This window comes from Octodon degus, unplaced genomic scaffold (genome assembly GCF_000260255.1).
Source record: "Octodon degus isolate 3935 unplaced genomic scaffold, OctDeg1.0 scaffold00171, whole genome shotgun sequence".
Taxonomy (NCBI): Eukaryota; Metazoa; Chordata; class Mammalia; order Rodentia; family Octodontidae; genus Octodon; species Octodon degus.
Window position 1 is genome coordinate 2,258,300 of NW_004524747.1, and position 18,941 is coordinate 2,277,240.

The 18,941-nt window shown below is 44.4% G+C and overlaps 1 protein-coding gene across 6 annotated transcripts in view; it reads right to left on the reverse strand.

Annotated features, from left to right (window-relative positions):
* Pcdh19 (protocadherin 19) overlaps nt 1–4,893 on the reverse strand; it is a 166,750-nt gene extending 161,857 nt beyond the window's left edge. For 4 of the 6 annotated variants that reach the window (XM_004643328.2, XM_004643327.2, XM_023703483.1 and 1 more), the window contains exons 1-2: nt 4,352–4,893; nt 1,061–3,825 (exon numbers count right to left, since the gene is read on the reverse strand). In XM_004643328.2, coding sequence (XP_004643385.1) covers nt 1,061–3,207 — 2,147 coding nt within the window. In that variant the 5' untranslated portion in view covers nt 3,208–3,825; nt 4,352–4,893. The remainder of the gene's footprint in view (nt 1–1,060; nt 3,826–4,351) is intronic. The other 2 variants (XM_023703481.1, XM_023703482.1) reach the window with 2 other exon arrangements.
* Between the last annotated feature and the right edge of the window lie 14,048 nt (nt 4,894–18,941).

The following is an 18,941-nucleotide window of genomic DNA, read 5'->3' on the forward strand; positions in this document are numbered from 1 at the left end:
TAAAAAAAAAACAACTTTTTCAACCACTTTGATGAGACATTGCTGGAAAAAAATTATATGTATTTTTCTAAAGTGAATTCAAGATATTATTAAGACTTATCTTTCTATCAAATCACAAGTAAAGTCTTCAGCAAGACCCTCTAATATACTATTCAGGAAATTTAGAAATTATATTACATGTCATTTGAGTTTCCACATTTATCTTCTCCACTCATTTCTAGTCTCCTCTTGCTCCTCCAACACATACACATCCTGCACACACTTCTAAGAAAAAATAACCCATGGTGACCTCCACTAGTAGAGACCACATCTTAATGCCACAGCACCAGCAACTCCAGGAGACTGCTATTTTTACAGGGACATTTGGATGCAATGTCTTGTCACTCAGTAGGATATTTGGTCTTTGCACACCCACCAAGCAGATATTCCATCACATGCAGGTGTCTGACAGGATTTCACTTTATATAGCCAGATATTTGGGGACTTGACACAAAACAAGCCAAGAATAAACTTAAAAACTTAATCTCATGTTTCCCATACACTCCAGTTCTCTCATCTTGCTGATCTGATTCCCATCTTGGACTCTCACTCCAGAGCTCCCTCCAGAATTTATCTCTCCTAAAGAAAAGAGGAGCTGAGCTGCTAGCAATCCCTTTCATTTCAGTACCTGTCCCCAAAATACTAAGACCCAATTGTGTGGGGGTGTGTCTCTGTCCCTCTATCCCTCCCTCCTTCCACTCTATCTAGTGCTCTCTCCTAATTTTTCTACCAAAACCTCATGGAGACAGCTGTGCAAATTTTAAAATGATAATTGCTTTGCTCATCATTATGCGACAGAATCCATTCAAAGAGTAAATTATTGTCTTCCAGCAAATTGTCAAATCAAAAGAATTGATCAACTTGTACTGTCACAAACTTTTCAGCCTCCACAAAGAAGCACTATGAATAAGCTGCATGCATTTCTGTGGTAAGGACAACACGAGGTTTCACAGGGAGACAGACACACCTTACTCATCAGGAGACAAAGAAAGCAATAAAAAGAAAGAAAAGTTTGCTTTACCTGCAGTTGTAGGTTCGAATCTCTTTGTTGTCTCGCTTGCACTTGATGGCCACGAAGATCATAGTAACAAAGAGTATGCCCGCAATGGAGCCCAGGGCGATAATGAAAATCAGGGATAGGTTCACCGAGCCCATTGATTCTTGGGCATCAAGAGCCGGTGATAGGTATACCAGGACTAGTGCAGAGGCAGACAGAGACGTTTTGCCATGGTCGTGGGCCACCACGATGAGCTCATAGGAAGCCTTGGAATTCTCCCCAAAGGTTCGAGTGGTTCTGACTTCCCCATTGACCTGGTCTATTTCAAAAAAGCCGCGGTCCCCCTCAGTCATGTCATAGGTAACTCGGCCGTTCTCCCCCTCATCATAGTCCTCTGCCTTGACAACAGTCACCAGGTAGCCTATGCCTGAGTTTCGGGGAATGTAGATCTCAGCAGTGCCATTAATCAGAGGAGGGGCAGTGATGACAGGGGTATTGTCATTGACGTCGAGGATGATAACCCGCACTGTGGCGTTGCTTTGCAGGGAAGGAAGGCCCCCATCCTTGGCCAGAACCTTGAATTCGAATGCCTTGGTCTGCTCATGGTTGAAAGATCGAAGCGCATAGATGTCACCAGAGTTGGGATTGATGGAGACATAGGTGAAAATAGGCATGTCCCGAACCTGAGATGGCACTATCTGGTAGGAGACACTGCCATTGAGACCAAGGTCCGGGTCACGGGCTGACACGGAGAGCAGGTAGGCGCCGGGAGTATTATTCTCTTGCACAATGACCTGGTAGTAGGGCTTAGAGAAGTGCGGGTGGTTGTCATTCTCATCAGTGATGCGCACAGTAAAAGACTTGGCACTTTGCAGCATGGGAACTCCACCATCGCGTGCCTGAATGGTAAGGTTGTATTGGTCGTGCTGCTCTCGATCCAGCCGGCCGTCTACCAGGATAGTGGAAAAACTTTCATACTCCTGGAGCCGAAAGGGTACGCTGCCCATCAAACGGCACTGCACACGTCCATTGTGGCCAGAATCACGATCAGACACGCGAACCAGGGCAATCACGTAGCCCGGGGGGGCGTTCTCGCTCACCTCCACAAGCTCACTATTGACAGACAGTAGGTTAATAATCGGTGGGTTGTCATTCGTGTCTAGCACGTTGACGGTGATCTTGCAGTGTGCTGGTATAGAGTTGGGTCCCAGGTCCTTCGCTTGCACGTCCAGTTCATACACGCGACTCTCTTCGTAGTCTAAGGCACCAGTGACAGTAACCAGGCCACTGTGTGGGTCGATCTGGAAGAGCTCACGCGTTCGGTCATTGACATAGCCATAGAAAGAGTAAACAACCTGGCCATTAGTGCCCTCGTCTGGGTCACTAGCATTGAGACGGATGACAGGTGTGTTGGGAGGCGAGTTCTCAGGCACACTCACAGAGTAGGTAGACTCACCAAACACAGGGTTGTTGTCATTGGAGTCGGTTACCTTGATGCTGAGGCCAACAGTGCCCAGACGCGGAGGGTCCCCACCATCGAGAGCAGTGATACGAAAGCTGTAGTGTGACTCTGTCTCTCGGTCCAAGCTCTTCTCCACCACTAGTTCAGCAAACCGTGATCCGTCGCCTCGTGTCTTGATCTCTAGACCAAAGAGCTCATTGGGCGTGAGCTCGTATGTCTGCACTCCAAAGCTTCCTGAGTCCGGATCATAGGCGCTGTCCAGCGGGATTCGCGTGCCAGGGCTCGCGGCCTCTGAAATCTCCAACTCGATCTGTGCCGCAGGAAAACTAGGTGCATTGTCGTTCAAGTCCTTGATCTCCACCTTGATCACACAGATCTCCATTGAACTGGACATGACCTCCAGCGAGATGATGCACTTTGGACTCTGGCGGCACAGCAGGTCCCGGTCGATCTTCTGTTTGGTGACCAGTAGCCCGGAGCCGGGGTTGATGTCCACCAGGTGTGGAGCTGAGTTGGACACCACTCTGAAGGCAGAGGCCTGCCGGGAGTCCAGCCCGAAGCCCGCCTCCCGCGCGTCCTTGGCCACGTTAGCTATCACTGTCCCGGCACGCTGTTCCTCTTCTACTGAATACTTTAGGTTAATGAGGGCGGCCGCTTGCGTCCACAGTACAGCCAACAGCAGCAGCACCTTCAGCAGGAGAGACTCCATGGCTGCGCGAGGCTCTGCCTGGCCTCGCCTCTCCGCACCCCTCCGAGACCGACGCCGACGTCGCTCCAGCTTCCTGCCGTCTCGGGCCGCCTGTTGCGCGCGCCCCTTAGCCCCGGAGGCCGCGGGAGGAGTCCCGCCCAGGGCGGCCCGGCGGCGCGGGGGATATACCCGCGCCGGCTCCAAGGTTGAGATTTTGGTGGCCTCAGTGGAGGCTTGCTGGGGGCCCGGGGGCTCCAAGAGGCCAAGGGAGCGCAGCGCGGCCCCGGGCCCCCTCCCTCCAGCCCGGCTACTCAGTTTTCCCCCTTCAAAGTTAGCCAGGCGCGACTGCCCGCAACCGCGCAGGGCTGCGGATCAGGCGGCGTCTGCTCCGGCCAGAGGACAAGCGGCTGAGTCAAGACAGCACTAAAGGAGAAGACAGAGAGGACAGCTGGGGCGATGCCTTTCAGGCACTGGTCGACCCACCGCAGAACACCCGCACCGGGGCTGGCGAGCGCGTTGTCTGTGCACCTGGCATGCGCAAGGATCTCCCCCCAGGCGCTCCTGGCTCACTGCGGAGAGATGACCCGCCTGGAACGCACCCTGCGGGATCCGAGGGGGACACACTGGCTTCTTCTAGACCTGTTAGGGAAAGAGGTTATTGCAGGCAGGAGTCGGAGTTGCTGGCAAACGCCTCTGGCGCTCAGGGATCAGTCTGAGCTGGTTGGTGGTCCCGGGGCTGGCAGAAGGGGGAGGGGAGAGAGGCTGCCGCTGCAAGATCGCGCTCCCTCGCCCTGAGCTTGGCGTCGGACGGCTGTGGGGCGAGTTTGTCCGGGGTTCGAGATGGTCACGGATTTCTCCACGCACACTCCCCACACACACACATACACACACGCGCGCGCGCAGCACTTGATGGGCTGCGAGCGTTTTCGTCTCAGAAATCAAAGTTACCGACACCGCCCAGAGCCAGGTTAAGTTTGTGAAAACCGGGAGATTGCAATTTGTCCGAAAAAATCAAAGTGTGGATCTTTTCAACGGCGCAGTTGGGGAGAGGAAGAGGGTTTGGGGAGAAGGAAAGGAGAAGCCACAACAGTACCCGCTAGGTAAGGCGGGGCTACAGCCGCGGTTACGGGGCTTCTCTACCTCCCTCGTTTGGGCTGGGGTGTACCTCCAAGGGCCGCCGCCGCTGCCGCCGCCACGGTAGGAAGCTCTCCTAGCTCAGTTGCATGTTGTTGGGGTCCAGCTCAGCAGCTGCCACGGTCGACGGTTCTGTAGTCGCCAAAGTTTACTTGCGGGAGCGTCTCGGTTCCATCCTCCCGGAGAGCCGCTGTCTGCGCCGCCTTGGGCTTCCTCCCCTCCCGAGCGCCAGAGCGCTGGGGAGGTCTGTCCTGCTCTCCGTGCCGGGCTGCGTGCGACCGTGTGAGAGAAGAAGAGTGAAAGTGTGGTGCGGGGAGTGTGAGTATGGAGTAAGAGCGAGTGAGAAGAGATGGGTTTGGGGTGGGAGATTTCGGATCTTGGACGAAGCCCTCTAGCTGGAAGCTGCGGAGTCGACGCGCCAATAGCCTGCGCTGGGTTAGGGACGCGGCTGTTCGTGCCCCCCAGGCAAGCCAGGCGTGGTGAGCGAGAGCAGTGCTGCCGTCTGCGCTAGCTCGTCCGTCTCCCCCTGCACCAACCGTCACTGCTACTGCTGCTGCTGCTCCTCCCGATGCCGCAAACTACTGGCTGTGGAGTCTGGAGAGAGCTGAAGAGAGCCGTAGCTGCGGAGCCGGGCTACGCCAGGCACTGGCCAATCAGTGAGCAGAGCAGACGACTCGGGTCTTGGGGCGGGACCAAGGCGCTTGGGGAGGGGGGAGAGGGGCGGGGTCAGGCTGAAACTTACACACTAGCGGGACAGAGCAGTACTCTGGCTTGTGGTGGGGGAGCCCAGCCAGTGTCTTTGGACGGGCTGGAACGGGAGGGGAAAGGGCAGGGTGGAGCGAGGAGGGGATGTGCGGGCGCTGCGGCTGAGCTTGCTCAGGAACTGCACGCCTCTACAGTTTGCAGCGATTGCAGGAAAGACGTGGATTTTATTTTCTTGGGGTGTTTATTTCCATCACATATCTTCATATCTCGAATATGATATTCATATTCATTCTCCTCCCTCCCCCCCCCCGCGCCCTAGATTTCTCTTTCTCCTTTTCCCCTCTTCTCATATTCTCATTAACTCATTCTTGGGTAGTGGAAGGAAGAAAGGAAAGAAGAAAGCTCCCCGGGTGCGTTATTCATCCGTCCCTTGGCCCGTGCGTTTTCTCTTCAGCCTAGAGCTAAAGCTGCCATCCACCAAGACTGTCACCCCCATTCATCCATCCCCGGGCAGACGCTGCATTTCCCTGATCCCCGCCAGCAGGGCCCCTGACCCAGTTGAGCTCCTCTTATGTGCTTGTTAATCAAATGGGAACACTGGCACAAGGGCTGAGTCTCCGCGGGGCCTGGACGTTTTGTTGCCCTTCATCCCACCCTGTTTGATAATTTAGCTCCCTACAAACTGCACGTTTGAGAAAATCCAGTGAAGCAGAAGCTGCCGCTGCGCCGCTTCAAGCCAAACCTGAGGAGCCCGAGCTGGGCAGAAGCTGTGTGGTGGGCGCGACACCTACACAGGTCCTTAGCAGCTGGGAGCCAACGCTCATATGCCGGGCGCCCCAACCTTCCCACCGGGTTCAGGTCCCTGAGGGCAGCCAGTCCTGCTTGGGCAGCTTGGCGGTGTGGCTTCGGTGTTTGCCAGTACCGAGAAGGCTGAGGTCGGCGGGCTGACATGACATGGATCCTAGCATACCGTCTGGACAGAAGACTCCTTGAGGACAGAAGAAGACTCCTCCTCACCCTGTTCTAAGGCTCTTAATTAAGGTCACCCACGGACAGAACCAAAAGCACCTCCACTGAACATTTTCTAAAATCATGTAAAACTCGCTTCTGGGTGAGTGATCTCAGATATCTGAGAGTCTTGAGACAGCAAACTCATAGTTAGCCCAGCGACACTGGCCCGAGCGTGCTGAATTAAAACTAGACTTATTTTAACAACAACAACAAAATAAAACCTTAAATAAGAAAAAAAAAGCATTTGGGCATATAATGAATTTTCACAAAACTGCCATCTTCTTGTACAGAGCAACGCAGCAGTGTTCAAATATTTCTCCTTCCAAGGGGAGCTAGATTAGCAGCCTTTACCTTGACGGCGGGAGTGGAGAAAAACAGCTTTCTCCTACAGAAAGGAATTATTTCACCAGAGAGATTGCGACCCTCTAAATGCGCAGCCAAGGCCGCGAGGAGAGAGCCTGGAGTCTGATCTGCTTTCTGCGTGGGGGGTCCTTTCATTCTTTCATATTAAAATGCAATTCAGCCCAGAATATCAGGGAGCAAATCGAGGCTTCTTGAGTAAATATCCTTGAATTTTTATCACTCAGAGCTCTGGATGGAGAGCAGAGGAGGTGGCTCAGGGAAGCCCGTGGCCCGCTGGGTTTTCAGCAAACACATTGGAGAAATGGGCAAGTAATGGGGGGAATGACAACGTGGCAGGCAGTGCAGGCACCCTTCGTGGGCGCCATTTGATATATCGCAGTTATTTACCTTTGATGTCAAGGAATGGGAATGAAGTGTATCTTGGTCTAATTAAAAAGGCCTAAAAAAGCATTTGAAATGGGTTTGCTATCTGATCACGGCACGTGAGTTCAGCCTTTGGCAGATTTCTAAAATATTGCTTGGACTATTTAAACAGAACAATTAGCAGCATGTTAAAATGTTTGTATGCTATGCTTAGAAGCTTTTAGCTATAAACTTTAAGACGCTCTGTTCCCCTTTAAGTTAAAAAAGGATGATGCTGCTTCCTTGTGGCAAAGGCTGTCAGGAACCCACTGATCAATAGAAGTAAACTGGCGCCTCCACGGCTTGATTGAGCGGGAGCAAAGAGTCTGAGAAGTAGTCTCAGCCATTAACAATCCCCCAGGTAACGAGAAATGGAAGAATTACTCAGGTAAAATGATTAACATTGTCATGGCATCTGAAAAGATGCACACAACAAGATAAGGCTAGGGACGTCTTACCTTAGGGAGTGCTAATAGAATGTCTATATTCTGCTGTCTTTTAAAGATAAATAGGAGAATTCAATTCATGTAGAATGTCATTACCTTTGTAATTGCAATCACATTGTAAAGACATGTTCTGCATTTGCAAAGACAAATGCTCTTCACTGAGGCGATGGCATCATTTTCCCTGCTTGCTGCTCACTGTTCACTCTCCCTGTGCCCCTCTTTTCCAAACAGAGAACCCAAGTACTTCCAGCTATCACATCATTTTTACAGAAGCCAGATACTGAGTGAGGCAGGGATGGATGCATCTGCTTCCTTTTTCCCCATTACCTCCCCCAGCCCAAGCTCAAAGTGACAGTCACACCCCCAACACACATATAATAGGTCTTTCTTCCCCCATTCTATTTATACTGCTATTCCAGCAGGATTTACTTTCAGAGCATTTTTTTTCTAACAGGCATCCTCAATCATTGCACAGCAACAATGCTATTGGTTAAATGAGTGGTCAAAAACATCATCCTGATCAAGAATTTATTAACTAACTGGATAAAATTGTTCTGCATGTAGATAATACAAACAGAAAAGAACTTCCTTTATTTCGATCCTGCAGGGAGTCTGCCTCCTCAGCTTCTTTAGAGACGCAAGAGGGACATCTAGTGACCATTCTCAGTAATTTTTTTACATAAATGTGGATAAAGTAGAAGCTGAGTGCCAATTACAGATGCTAACACTGCCAGATTCAACTATCCAGGCCAAGGTAGCTCCTTGAACCACTGAGGCTGCGATCAAAACTAGTGATTAGATTTTTTTGTCTTTTAAATTCCATCCATTCTCCCAAAAGTGATGCTGTATTGAGTAGAAGAAACCTTTGCCTCTAAATCAAACGAATGCATAAGAGAACTTTTGCTGTCCCAACTTTAGTAAATGTAGATTTAGTTTAGAAAAGTCAAAATTGATGGTAAGAACTAAAATTGATGGGGCCGGGCAAATAGCTCAGCAGATTCAAGCACCTGCTTAGGCAGACCCAGGGACTGGGAGTTGGATCCCTGGGCCTGCCTTGCTGGCCCCGCCCCCAGGGCTCCCTGAGAAGGCAATTGAGACTGGGCATGGTGGCACGCACGCCTGTAATCCCAGCTCTTGGGAGGCTGTAAACAGGAAGATCACTATGAGTCTGATCTACACAGTGAGACCCTGTAGACCCTGTAGACCTGTCCTAAAATCTAAAAAAAGAACTAAAATTGATGACTTTAAGAATGACACATTCAGGCCAGTGAGATAGCTACAATATCTAAAGGACAGAGAATTGAAGAATGAACAAAGCCAGAATGTGTCATTCTTCATTTTTTTAATGTATTTGGTACAGGGTCTCACTACACAGCTCGGACTCATAGTGATCCTCCTGTTTTCAGCATCCCCAGTGCTGGGATTACAGTCCTGCACCACCACACCTGGTCTCAGTGACCCGTTTAGTGCATCCAGGGGTGGGCCCGGTGTGTTATGTGGTGCCAGAATCCAATCCCAGTCCCTGTGCTTGTCTAAGCAAGCACTTAGTGCACTGAGCTATCTCGCTGGCCCAAAAGTGTCTTCTTAAAGCCATCATTTTATTTAATCTTTGTAATATCCCTGTGAGGTAAAGACATTTTGCAGATGTAGAAGAAGAGTTACAGAACAGTTCACTGATTTGCCAAAATGACCTCATTGCACAAAATTCTACTACTTCCCTTGTGAAATCAACAAGTGTTGGCTATGTATGTAGAATTATGTTATGGATGAGGAATTCTCAAACATGGATTTTATCCTTGTGAAGATTATAATCCAATTTATAGATTGCATAACAGCACATAATTTTATATACCACAGATATTCCTTGAGGAGGAACTATATGAGCTATATCATATTGACAGCCTCTTGAAATTCTGGGCTCTTTTGCCCAAAACAATTGCCCAATTTCTAGTTACCCCCCCCCACACACACACACATTCCTTCCCCTATTGTTGCAAGCAATGCAAGACAAATCATCAAGAGCAGGAATATAGCCCTCCTGGACAGGAGTGGAGCACAGTTTTCACCATCCTGGATGCTGTTTCTGACTCTTCTGAAATACTAGGAAGATTAGAGAAGGGAGCCAAGTCAAGTCTGAGAGATTTGTTACACTTTTTCTTCTGTCTTCCTGCCAAGCCCCACACGAATTCCCACAATGTGACAGAGGATAACAGTGAAGGCAGGGAGTTTTGGCAGATAAACAAAGGCGATATTGTGTTGCTTAAGTGCTAAAATTGTTCACTGTGGCCCTGTCTCTACATGAGAGGTGGGGGACAGTGGGAAAAAAAGCTAAGAAGTTATTAATCCCCCCAAATGGGTTCTAGCTTTTATAAAGCAACAATCCCTGAACAAGTTATGCCCACACCCGCAACACGACTTATCCTCTTTTTAGGAATGTTATTTCCTGCAAGATCAAACCCCCGCTGTTGCCAAACTCACAACTGTCCCTAAGTAAACACACATCATGGGGGCCATTTAATTAGCAAAGGCTAAAACAGCAGATACATTTCAGTAAATGACACTGCTCTCTAACACCTTCTGTACTACCCTGCAGAGATCACCTGTGATGTTTGACAGTACCACTTAGGCTCTCTGCATTATTGCCTCAGTCTTTTCATGTGAATTCTCTCCAAGTGGATCCCAAAGGCCAGTTTCCCAGGTGCAACTTCATGCCCTACTATTATTGTTCCCCATGACCACCACTTTTGAAAACAAATAGTTATCCCTTCAAAGGCACCCTGACCAATCTTGCCCAGCCTTCCCACTGGTGTCTGTCTCATCCCAAAGACTATAAGAGTGACATTCCATCACATGCCCTCCCAGGGGGAGTGAGGAAGTGCCTTTTGACAACTAGAAATAAAAATTCCTAAATGTAGACACTTCAGCAGCCAATTGTAATATGAGCAACAATGTTAAAAAAAAAAGAGGCAATGATTGAAAAATAAGTAGACTAGGAATGCCTCTTTTCAGACTAAATTTCTTTTTTTGTTGTTTGTGTTTGTTTTGTCCTCAGGACCATCAACCACTAATATTTGTATTGCTGTAATCTAGTTGGTGAATCCCAGGAACCCTATGCATTGTGTAACTTACCTTAAACTAGAGTTCGTAGTGGCGGCTTCGATTTGTCTCTCAGCCTAGGGTTTTTACTCAGTTGTTTTTAATACTTTTGCAATGGTTCACAGTGGGTGTCTTCATAACTGAAAAGAGTGGCTGAGGTACTGTAAGACCCCTAATGAATAGAGTGTATAATCCAGCACAGACAATTTATTTAAGAGTATCTTGACCTAGTACAATTGTGTTACACGTCTTGCATGTTTTTGGCCTATTAGTCTGGTTTTCAATCTGTATATATAATTAACTTTATAAGACCTTATAAGATACATTAATGAATGTGATATTGGAAAACATAAAGCTTGGAAAGTATGAAAAACAATTGAAATGTGTTATGTACATGTGCCAATGCCCTACAGTGAATATAATCATTATGTATTTCAAACATGTACTAATAAGTCAAAAAGAAGCAAAATCAACCCTATAAGATGATTGTCTGGTCTTACAGAAAGCTAAACCATTTTTGTAGATTCCCCCAAAGACTTCAGAAACAAAGAACAGATCTTTTTAAATCTTGAGATATATAATGCTGGCCTCCATGTGAAAGTGTGTTAATTCCACACTATACCACCTAGTACATAAGAGTCAGTAAAAAAAACTAACACCAAACTCATTTTGATAAAATATGATAGACCAGTGTCTTCTGTTTCTCTAAGTACCTTGGGCAAAAACTGATCTCAATGAGATACCAGACCTATTTCATACTTTAATTCTAGGTGACCGGGCAGTGCCTCAATTTCTAGTTTCCTTCAACTCTTCTTCCACACTCAGGAGAGGCATTGTATAATTCCCCAGCAGTTCCAGTTGTTCTATGAACTGCTTTTTCATGGCACTAGTAAACTTATTAGTTGGCTAATGTCAACTTAAGGAAAGAAAGAAAACTAATAAACATGAAGATCTGCAAGTTTGACAGTTACAGTTACATTATCCAGGCTACAATGTAAGTATCAAAGGAATGTCATGTATGCCACTAACAGTGCAAGGCACAGTATCTGTTCAGGCTGACAAGCCCTGGGGCAGTGGAGAGTAAACTGAAAGAGGGAGATCCCAGAAGGAGTCAGCAAGATCACCACAAAGGGGACAGATAGAGCAGTAGTGACAGAAAAATCATTTCAACAGCAGTGAAATTATGCACCTTTTTTGAAAGAGAAGAAAACAATGACTTGCCAGCTGGGAAAGCATCCCAATTTGGGGTCCAGGAGTTTGCATATTGATATACTGGGCTTGATGGAAAAGCCATTAATTTGTGTCTGTTGCCTACAGCTGGAGCCAGGAGGACCATAGAGGGTCAACGACCTTTCTTCTAAAAGCTGGGAGTTCAGAGGGGTATGGAGAATGTCCTGTAATAAAAAGGACACCAGCTGGGGTAAGCTTGGCTGCTCTCTTACAACAAACATCACAAAATGCAGTGACGTCAGTACCCAGCAATATCTACTCAGAGATAGCAGCTTAGACAGCAATGAGCAAATTAAGCTTCACACCTGATGATGGGTTCATAAGAGAACTAACAGTCTTGCAGACAAGTGGGCCTAGTTTAAGGCATGTGCAGCTCTGCATGTTGTCTGCCTTAGGAAACAGTGGAACTTCAGAAATCCTTGCTGTCTGGCTGTGTAGTTTTACTTGAGAGAATAAACAATGATTTCTGGAAGGCTGACCAAAATGAGTAGACAGGATGATAACATAAAATGAGATCCATCATTTGTTTTGTTGCAGCTCCAGCCAAATAATCAAAAGCAAATAGTGAACTTCCAAAATCAGTGTCTCATGGGATGGTGAGCCAGCCCGTGGAGTTTACAAGGAGAAAGAACCATGAGGAGGTTGGAGAGGGAGGATAGAAAGATTTCCTCTTCTGAGCCACCCACTGAAGCAAGCAGCTGCACTTCCTTGAAACAGCAGACTTGGTTCCTAGCAAAATCAGAACTGCAGTCTCCTAGCAGAGCAAAACAAAGAAGCAGGGGGTGAGACATTTTTGAAAACAAGAAGACATTTTGGCAACAATCACAGAAGGGCTGGTAAATCATTGTGCTCTTGGGATCCATCTGCTGAGCTCCACAACACCCTCCTCACACTCCACCCCCACGCAGCTCTCAGATTGCAGGCCCAGGGTCAAGAGCAGGGTTATTCAAGAAGAAATAGCAAAGTGGAAAAGATAGACTAAGTCCGAGGATGAGAAGTGAAAAAAACAAACAAACAGATTTTACTTCTTCCATCCATGGAGGATGTGGTAGGAGAGACAGGCCAGCTCTTCCAATTCATGGAGCCACAGTACGGAGGGCAGCAAGAGGAGGTGTAATTAAATTAATGAAAAATATTTTAAAATTAAAATTAGTGAGCAACTTCTTTTTTTTTTTTTTTTATTTAATTACTGTGTGTGTGGCCAGCTCAGCCCACCAGGGGGCGGGGCTGGCTGGTATGTGGTGCTGGGGGATTGAACCGCGGTCCCTGTGCTTTGCTTAGCTTAGCTTGTTTTAAGTAGGTGCTTTAGACCACTGAGCCATCTCACCAGCCCCAAGTGAGCAACTTCTAATCAGCCTAGAATTTGCTTCTGTGAGAGACCACAGAAGGGAAAATTGTGACTATGCCTTTAAGGACCTGAATAATTTTGTAGCTATTAATAATTTTGTTAGTTATGCAATATAAGTGAACACTAGAAAGGTAATCAAATTCCATGCTCCACAGCAGAGATAAGGACAATCTGGAAAAATTTACAGGTTTTCTTCAATGCAATGTATATGAAGACATCTTACCCAGACCGCTCTTCTTAATATAGAAAGAATAAAAATGTATGTCATTTTATATATAACTATTCACACATGCATGTGTTTTTCATTTTTAATGGAGTAACACGGTTGATCTCATAGTCTGTGAAACTCCCAGATAAAAACTGGAGCATAGGTAATCACCTACAAGAGTCAGAGGACAGCTTACAATGCTGAATTTCACATCTTTTCATATACTTTTCAGAAGATTTTTGCACAGGCCTCTCTTTTTACAACTCATGGGTCTGAATATTACTCACTGTACTATTAACCTGTTCCAATACAGTGTTAGATTTTCCTAGCCAAGAAGAGTAAAATAAATATGTTTAATTTAGTTTCTTTTTCCCTGAGAAATAAATAGCTGTCATACATCCAGAACAGCAGGGTTCATGAACAGCTGTGGAACATGGAGATCAATGAAATCTGATCCTCTCCTGAGGAGAGGAGCTCTTCACAGAATGTAACCAAAGATTTGCTACCAGAGGCAGTTCCTGGTCATCAAGAAGCCTTTGAAGACTGTCCCAGGTTTCTTACTCAATCTTGTTTGATCTCCAGTGGACTTTAAAAATATTGTACAGCAGTTTTTTAAATGTACGCTCTAGATGCAAAATAACTATGTCCAGCTCAGACAACAAATTCTATGACTTAGAGGCCTTAGAAAACCCTGAAGTTCATCTTTAATGTACTTCATGCTAGGGGAAGGTGTCTTTGCAGTTCAAGTAACACTATTAAGCTGCTAAATGTCCCCATATCATTACAATTTTTATAATTTAAACTGAATCCTGTTGGTCATTCTGTCTTAGTTATGGCTTGAACTATTGCCTTGGGAACTGAGCCTGGACTAAGGTTTGGGTCACATTAGTAGAACTACATGGAAATAGCTGGATAATGCCAACGTAATAGTAAAAAGGAAAGTCTGATGTAGACGACTGTCTGGAATGTGTTGCCCTAGAATTTCATTTGTAGAAAATGTTCTTTGAAGAAAAATCTGTAGCAAATGATCTTCGAACTAAAACGGTTCATTGACATCGGGAAGCCTTTCTGTCCCAGATATTTTATTGTAATGGGAGACTAGAGGAATGAGGTTTGCAGCATATACGTTGTTTAGGGAAATTTCCTTCAGTGATCATTCCTTCATTTGTCTAGAATTTATAGAGTTCTTACTGTGCACTAGGAACAAAAGAAGTAAGAATGAGTATGAAAAACAGTTTGTTTTGCAGTGCTGGGGACCAAATCCAGAGTTTCATACCTGCTGTGACAAGTTGTCTGCCACAAAGCTATACCCCCGTCCTTGACAAGCAGTTTTTGCCCTCATGCAATTTTCAAAACAGTGATGGAAAGACAAAAAAAAACCCAACCTAACAGCTACAACTATTTCAAGTTATGATAACTAATATATAAAACACAACCTAGCTCACATGTTGATGATGATGATGATGATAGTGATGACGACGATGATGACAACGATGCCAATGATGATGATATAGGAACTATTCTTTTTTTTCAAAATTTTATTGATAAACAGATAACAATGAGACAGTTTCAAATCAAATCGGAAGTACAGTTTCAACAAATAACACACTGCATATATTCTTCTCAGTGGTTAATTGCTGTACAAGATGCAGACTTGAGATCCTATTTACAAGCACCATTAGAACAAATCATTCTATTCATTAAGAGAATGCAACTATATATCTATCCTAACCACTTTGAATACACAGATACCAAATGGACATTCATCGGTATACCCCATTTGTTCTAAGTTCCGTTATTGAATATTATAGGTGTGTAAACTCAGCAAAATATTCTAAAAGAGTCCAGTAGCCCATAATAGCATTGGGTCTTCTGTTTAACTGGCAATGTCAGAAATTATTGACCTGAGTCCCCCACAGTAGGAACTATTCTAAGTGTTTTGTTCACTGTAACTACTCCTCAGGAAAACTCTCTGAGGTACATACCATTATGGTATAGCCTTGATAGATGAGGAAACTGAGATGTAGAGGGAGCCAAATAGCTTGGCTTGAGCAATGCTGGTAGTGGAAGATACAGCTAGGGAATGGATATCTGGCTCTAGAACATGATTTCTTAACTATTTCACAAAAAAATACACTGGAGAAATAAATTTTAAAACAAATAAGGAATGGTCTCCCACAAGAAGTAACATTTAATTAATTACTATGCAGTTGAAAGACCAGCTAAGACAGTATACACTGATAAAAAAATAAAAAACATTTCTCTGCCCAAGTTGAGTTTTTTCAAAGCATTTGTTAAAGATTAGACTAACAAATTCTCAGGAAAAATGATAAAAGTTTTGCCAAAACGTTATACAGTTTAAGGAAATGACTTTGAGGTATAGGAAAATAGTAAATATGAAAATTATTACTTCTGGAAACCTTAATTTTGTCTCTGTAACACTATATATTATAATGATTTTCATCTGTTTGTGGCCCAAAAGTCCTGGAACAGAACTCTCCCGTGTACACCCACGATTTCTACCTGTCGGGCCTTTTTACTTCCTCAGAGATATGGCTTGTTCCAAGCCCATAACTTATCTCCCTTTAGGCCTTGCTTTGGCATAATGAAAATTAAGTATGCATCTAAGAGTATCCAGATGACCACCACTAACAACCAACCTCTCCTGTGTGAACATAAAGTAAGCCTTCCAGAGTGGATCTAGAAAGTGATACTTCTCTTGGTTCCGTGCACACATTCATTTTAGACATGTCATGTGGGCCAATTCCAAAGTACATTGCCTGGCAAGCACAAGGGTCCGAGTTCAATTCCCGGTTCCGCAAAAAAAAAAAAAAAAAAAAGAAAGAAAAAGAAAGAAAGAAAATGAATGCAGACAGGGCACCTTTGCTAAGAGATGCTAAAAATAACAAACTTATATGAATATCTTTTAAAATATTGTATTGCTAAAATAAAAAAGGATCATCACTTTATTTAAAACTATTACAGTTTCAATGTATGTATACTTCCATAAATTCATACAGTAGAATTAAAATTTCAAGGTGAAAGCATTAAGACATGGAGACTTCAGGAAGTGATTATGTCACAATGCAAAAGCCCTTGTGAATGGGGTGAGCAACTTTGCAAGACAGGTAGAAGAACATAACTAGTTTCATTCATTCATTCATTCATTCATTTATTCATTCATTCATGTTTTCAGTGCCTTTTCTTCTGTGAATAAACAGCATTCTTTCCCTCTCCAGGGTGCAGCAGTGAGGTATAATGTGGGAAGCAGAGAGCAACCTTCAGCAGAAGCTAAACCTACAACACTTTCATTTTGGACTTCTCAGATGCCAGAACTGGGATATAAATTTATTTTTTTCTTTTTATTTTTTAAAGAGAATTAAAATAAAAATAGCAAAAAAATATAAATGATACAGAATTTCATTGAACAGAATAAGAATTCAACAATGGTTGTTACATTGCATATTATTGTCTTCAAATTAGTTAAGATTAACAGATATAAGCATACAAAATTGGTCAAAAAAATCAAAAAGAAAAAAAATTGAGCATTAACTATTCCTTTCAATAGACCAGTAGAAATAAGCATCAAAATTGTCCAAGCTATCCTCTATATAAACATATATTTTTACCTTCTTTCTTGTCTTTTATTCTTTCTTTCATCCCAATTATGCCTTCCCTTTGAGCAATTTCTCTGCTTTCACAGAATCTATTGCACCTTTTAGGACATATAAACTTATCTTCTTTTTAAATTATACAGGCTTAGATATTTTGTTATAGCAGTATAAATGGCCTAAGATAAAGACCTATCTATCCATCTTGCATCAGAATTTTTTTTTTTTTTTACTGGGGATTGAACTCAGGACTGTGCTTGCCAGGCAGGCACTTATGCATTAGATTGAATTTATCTTTAAAAAGTAATAAATAAAAAATAAAGTAATAACTATTCTCTCCTTAAGCATAAAGAAAGGCAGAATAAGCAATTTTTTTTTCTTCTGCCAAGACTCACAACCAAAGTCTAACATGACAATGGTCTATGGGGGACCCGAACCAGGAACCAGGAGTATAAATGAAATCAAAGAGGTGCATAGCAAAGTTCTCAGCATACAATGATGATGGTAAGATTATCCTGCTAGTCCTTCCACACTTCTTAAGTCTTTTTTAATTTTTTTTCTTTTTTATATATTTGCTACAGGGTCTCACTATGTAGCTCGCACTCATAGTGATCCTCTTGTTTTCAGCCCTCCCAGCGCTGGGATTACAGGCATGTGCTATCATGCCCAGATTCAATTGCAGGCAAGCTCACCCTGGGAGTGGGGCCGGCACGCATATGGGATCGAGAATCGAATCCTGTTCCCTGTGCTTGCCAAAGCAGGCACTTAGTCCACTGAGCTCTCACCAGCCCTTTAAGTCTTATGAATACCTGACTGTGGGCTCCTACTATCATTAACAAGGAGGCTTTCAGTCTCTCTTGATACTACATGTTCTCAGTAGAAATGTTAACAGAAGAGCTGGAGTGCATTTGAGTCACAAATTAATCATGTCTGAGCACTGTTCTAACCTAGATTTTTAATTCACTATCTTAATAATATTAGTTATGGCTAGTAAGAGTACTAGAAGCCTGTTTAAGGATTTATTACTGCCAACCTTGTAAACTCATTCAGTAACCCAGAAACCAAACTCCACTTCAAAGAATATCCCAATGAAAGTGATTCTCTTAAATAAAAAAAAAAATTCAGCATTCTGTTTGTGGGTGACTGGCATCTGAGAATGAGATGAAGATAATCCCCGATGGTATACTCCCAACTTCAAGTCAAGAAGGTAGCTCTAGTTCCCGAAGTCTAGGCTAACTACAGTTAGAGTTGCTTACCAGTTACAATGCCTGGGACCCTTGAAGAAATGGATAATCACAGAAGGTGACTGTTATGCTTTGTGTGTATTTGTCCCTCCAAAACCTCATGCAGTCATTGGGGCATGGTTCTAGAGTTTGTGATTCATTCCTGATCCAAGGCTGGGAATATGGGTGTGAGTACTGGTGGGATGGGTGTGAGTGCTACATCTAGCCTGGGGCGGAGAAGGAGAGAGACTTGTTCTCTGTAGTCATTGTTACTGTTACTGCTCCCTTTTGCTTTTGTTATTTTACTGCTGTTTGCTGACAGCATGAAAGGCTGCCCTCTGCCATGTGCCATTCTGACTTGGAGCCAGCTGAATATGGACTGAAACCTCCAGTAACTGTGACCTAAATAAACTTTTCCTTCATTTTGAGTGTCAGGTATTTGTCCCAGCAACGAGAGAAGAGTAACTGAGACAGTGACTAAGTCAGACTTGGAGATAAAATTCCTACAAGATTATTTCTGCTGTTATTCAGTCACAGCGCCACTAATACCCTTAGGATCTTAGTAAGGTGTGTCCTGGCTAACCATTTCACAATGGTCGCTGCATTAAGTAGATCCCAGAGCACTTCTCCAGCACTGAGAAGGCCAGAAGTGTATCTAGTTTGTTCTTTTGTGAGCTTTTGCTTTTAGAAGCTCCATCTACAGTTGGGTGCAGTGCCACATACCTATAATCCCAGCACTCTACAGGCTGAAGCAGAAGGATTGCAAGTTCAAGTCCAGCATGGGCAACTTAGTAAAACTGTATTTCAAAGTAAAATAAAAAATAAAATGACTGAGTGTACAACTTAGTACAAAGGCCCTAGGTTCAACTCCCAGTAATACACACACACACACACACATACACACACACAATTTCTCTACTTTCCCAGTTTTACAATCTCTGTAGTGGGCACTATGTAAGGAAGTAGAGAAATGTGTGT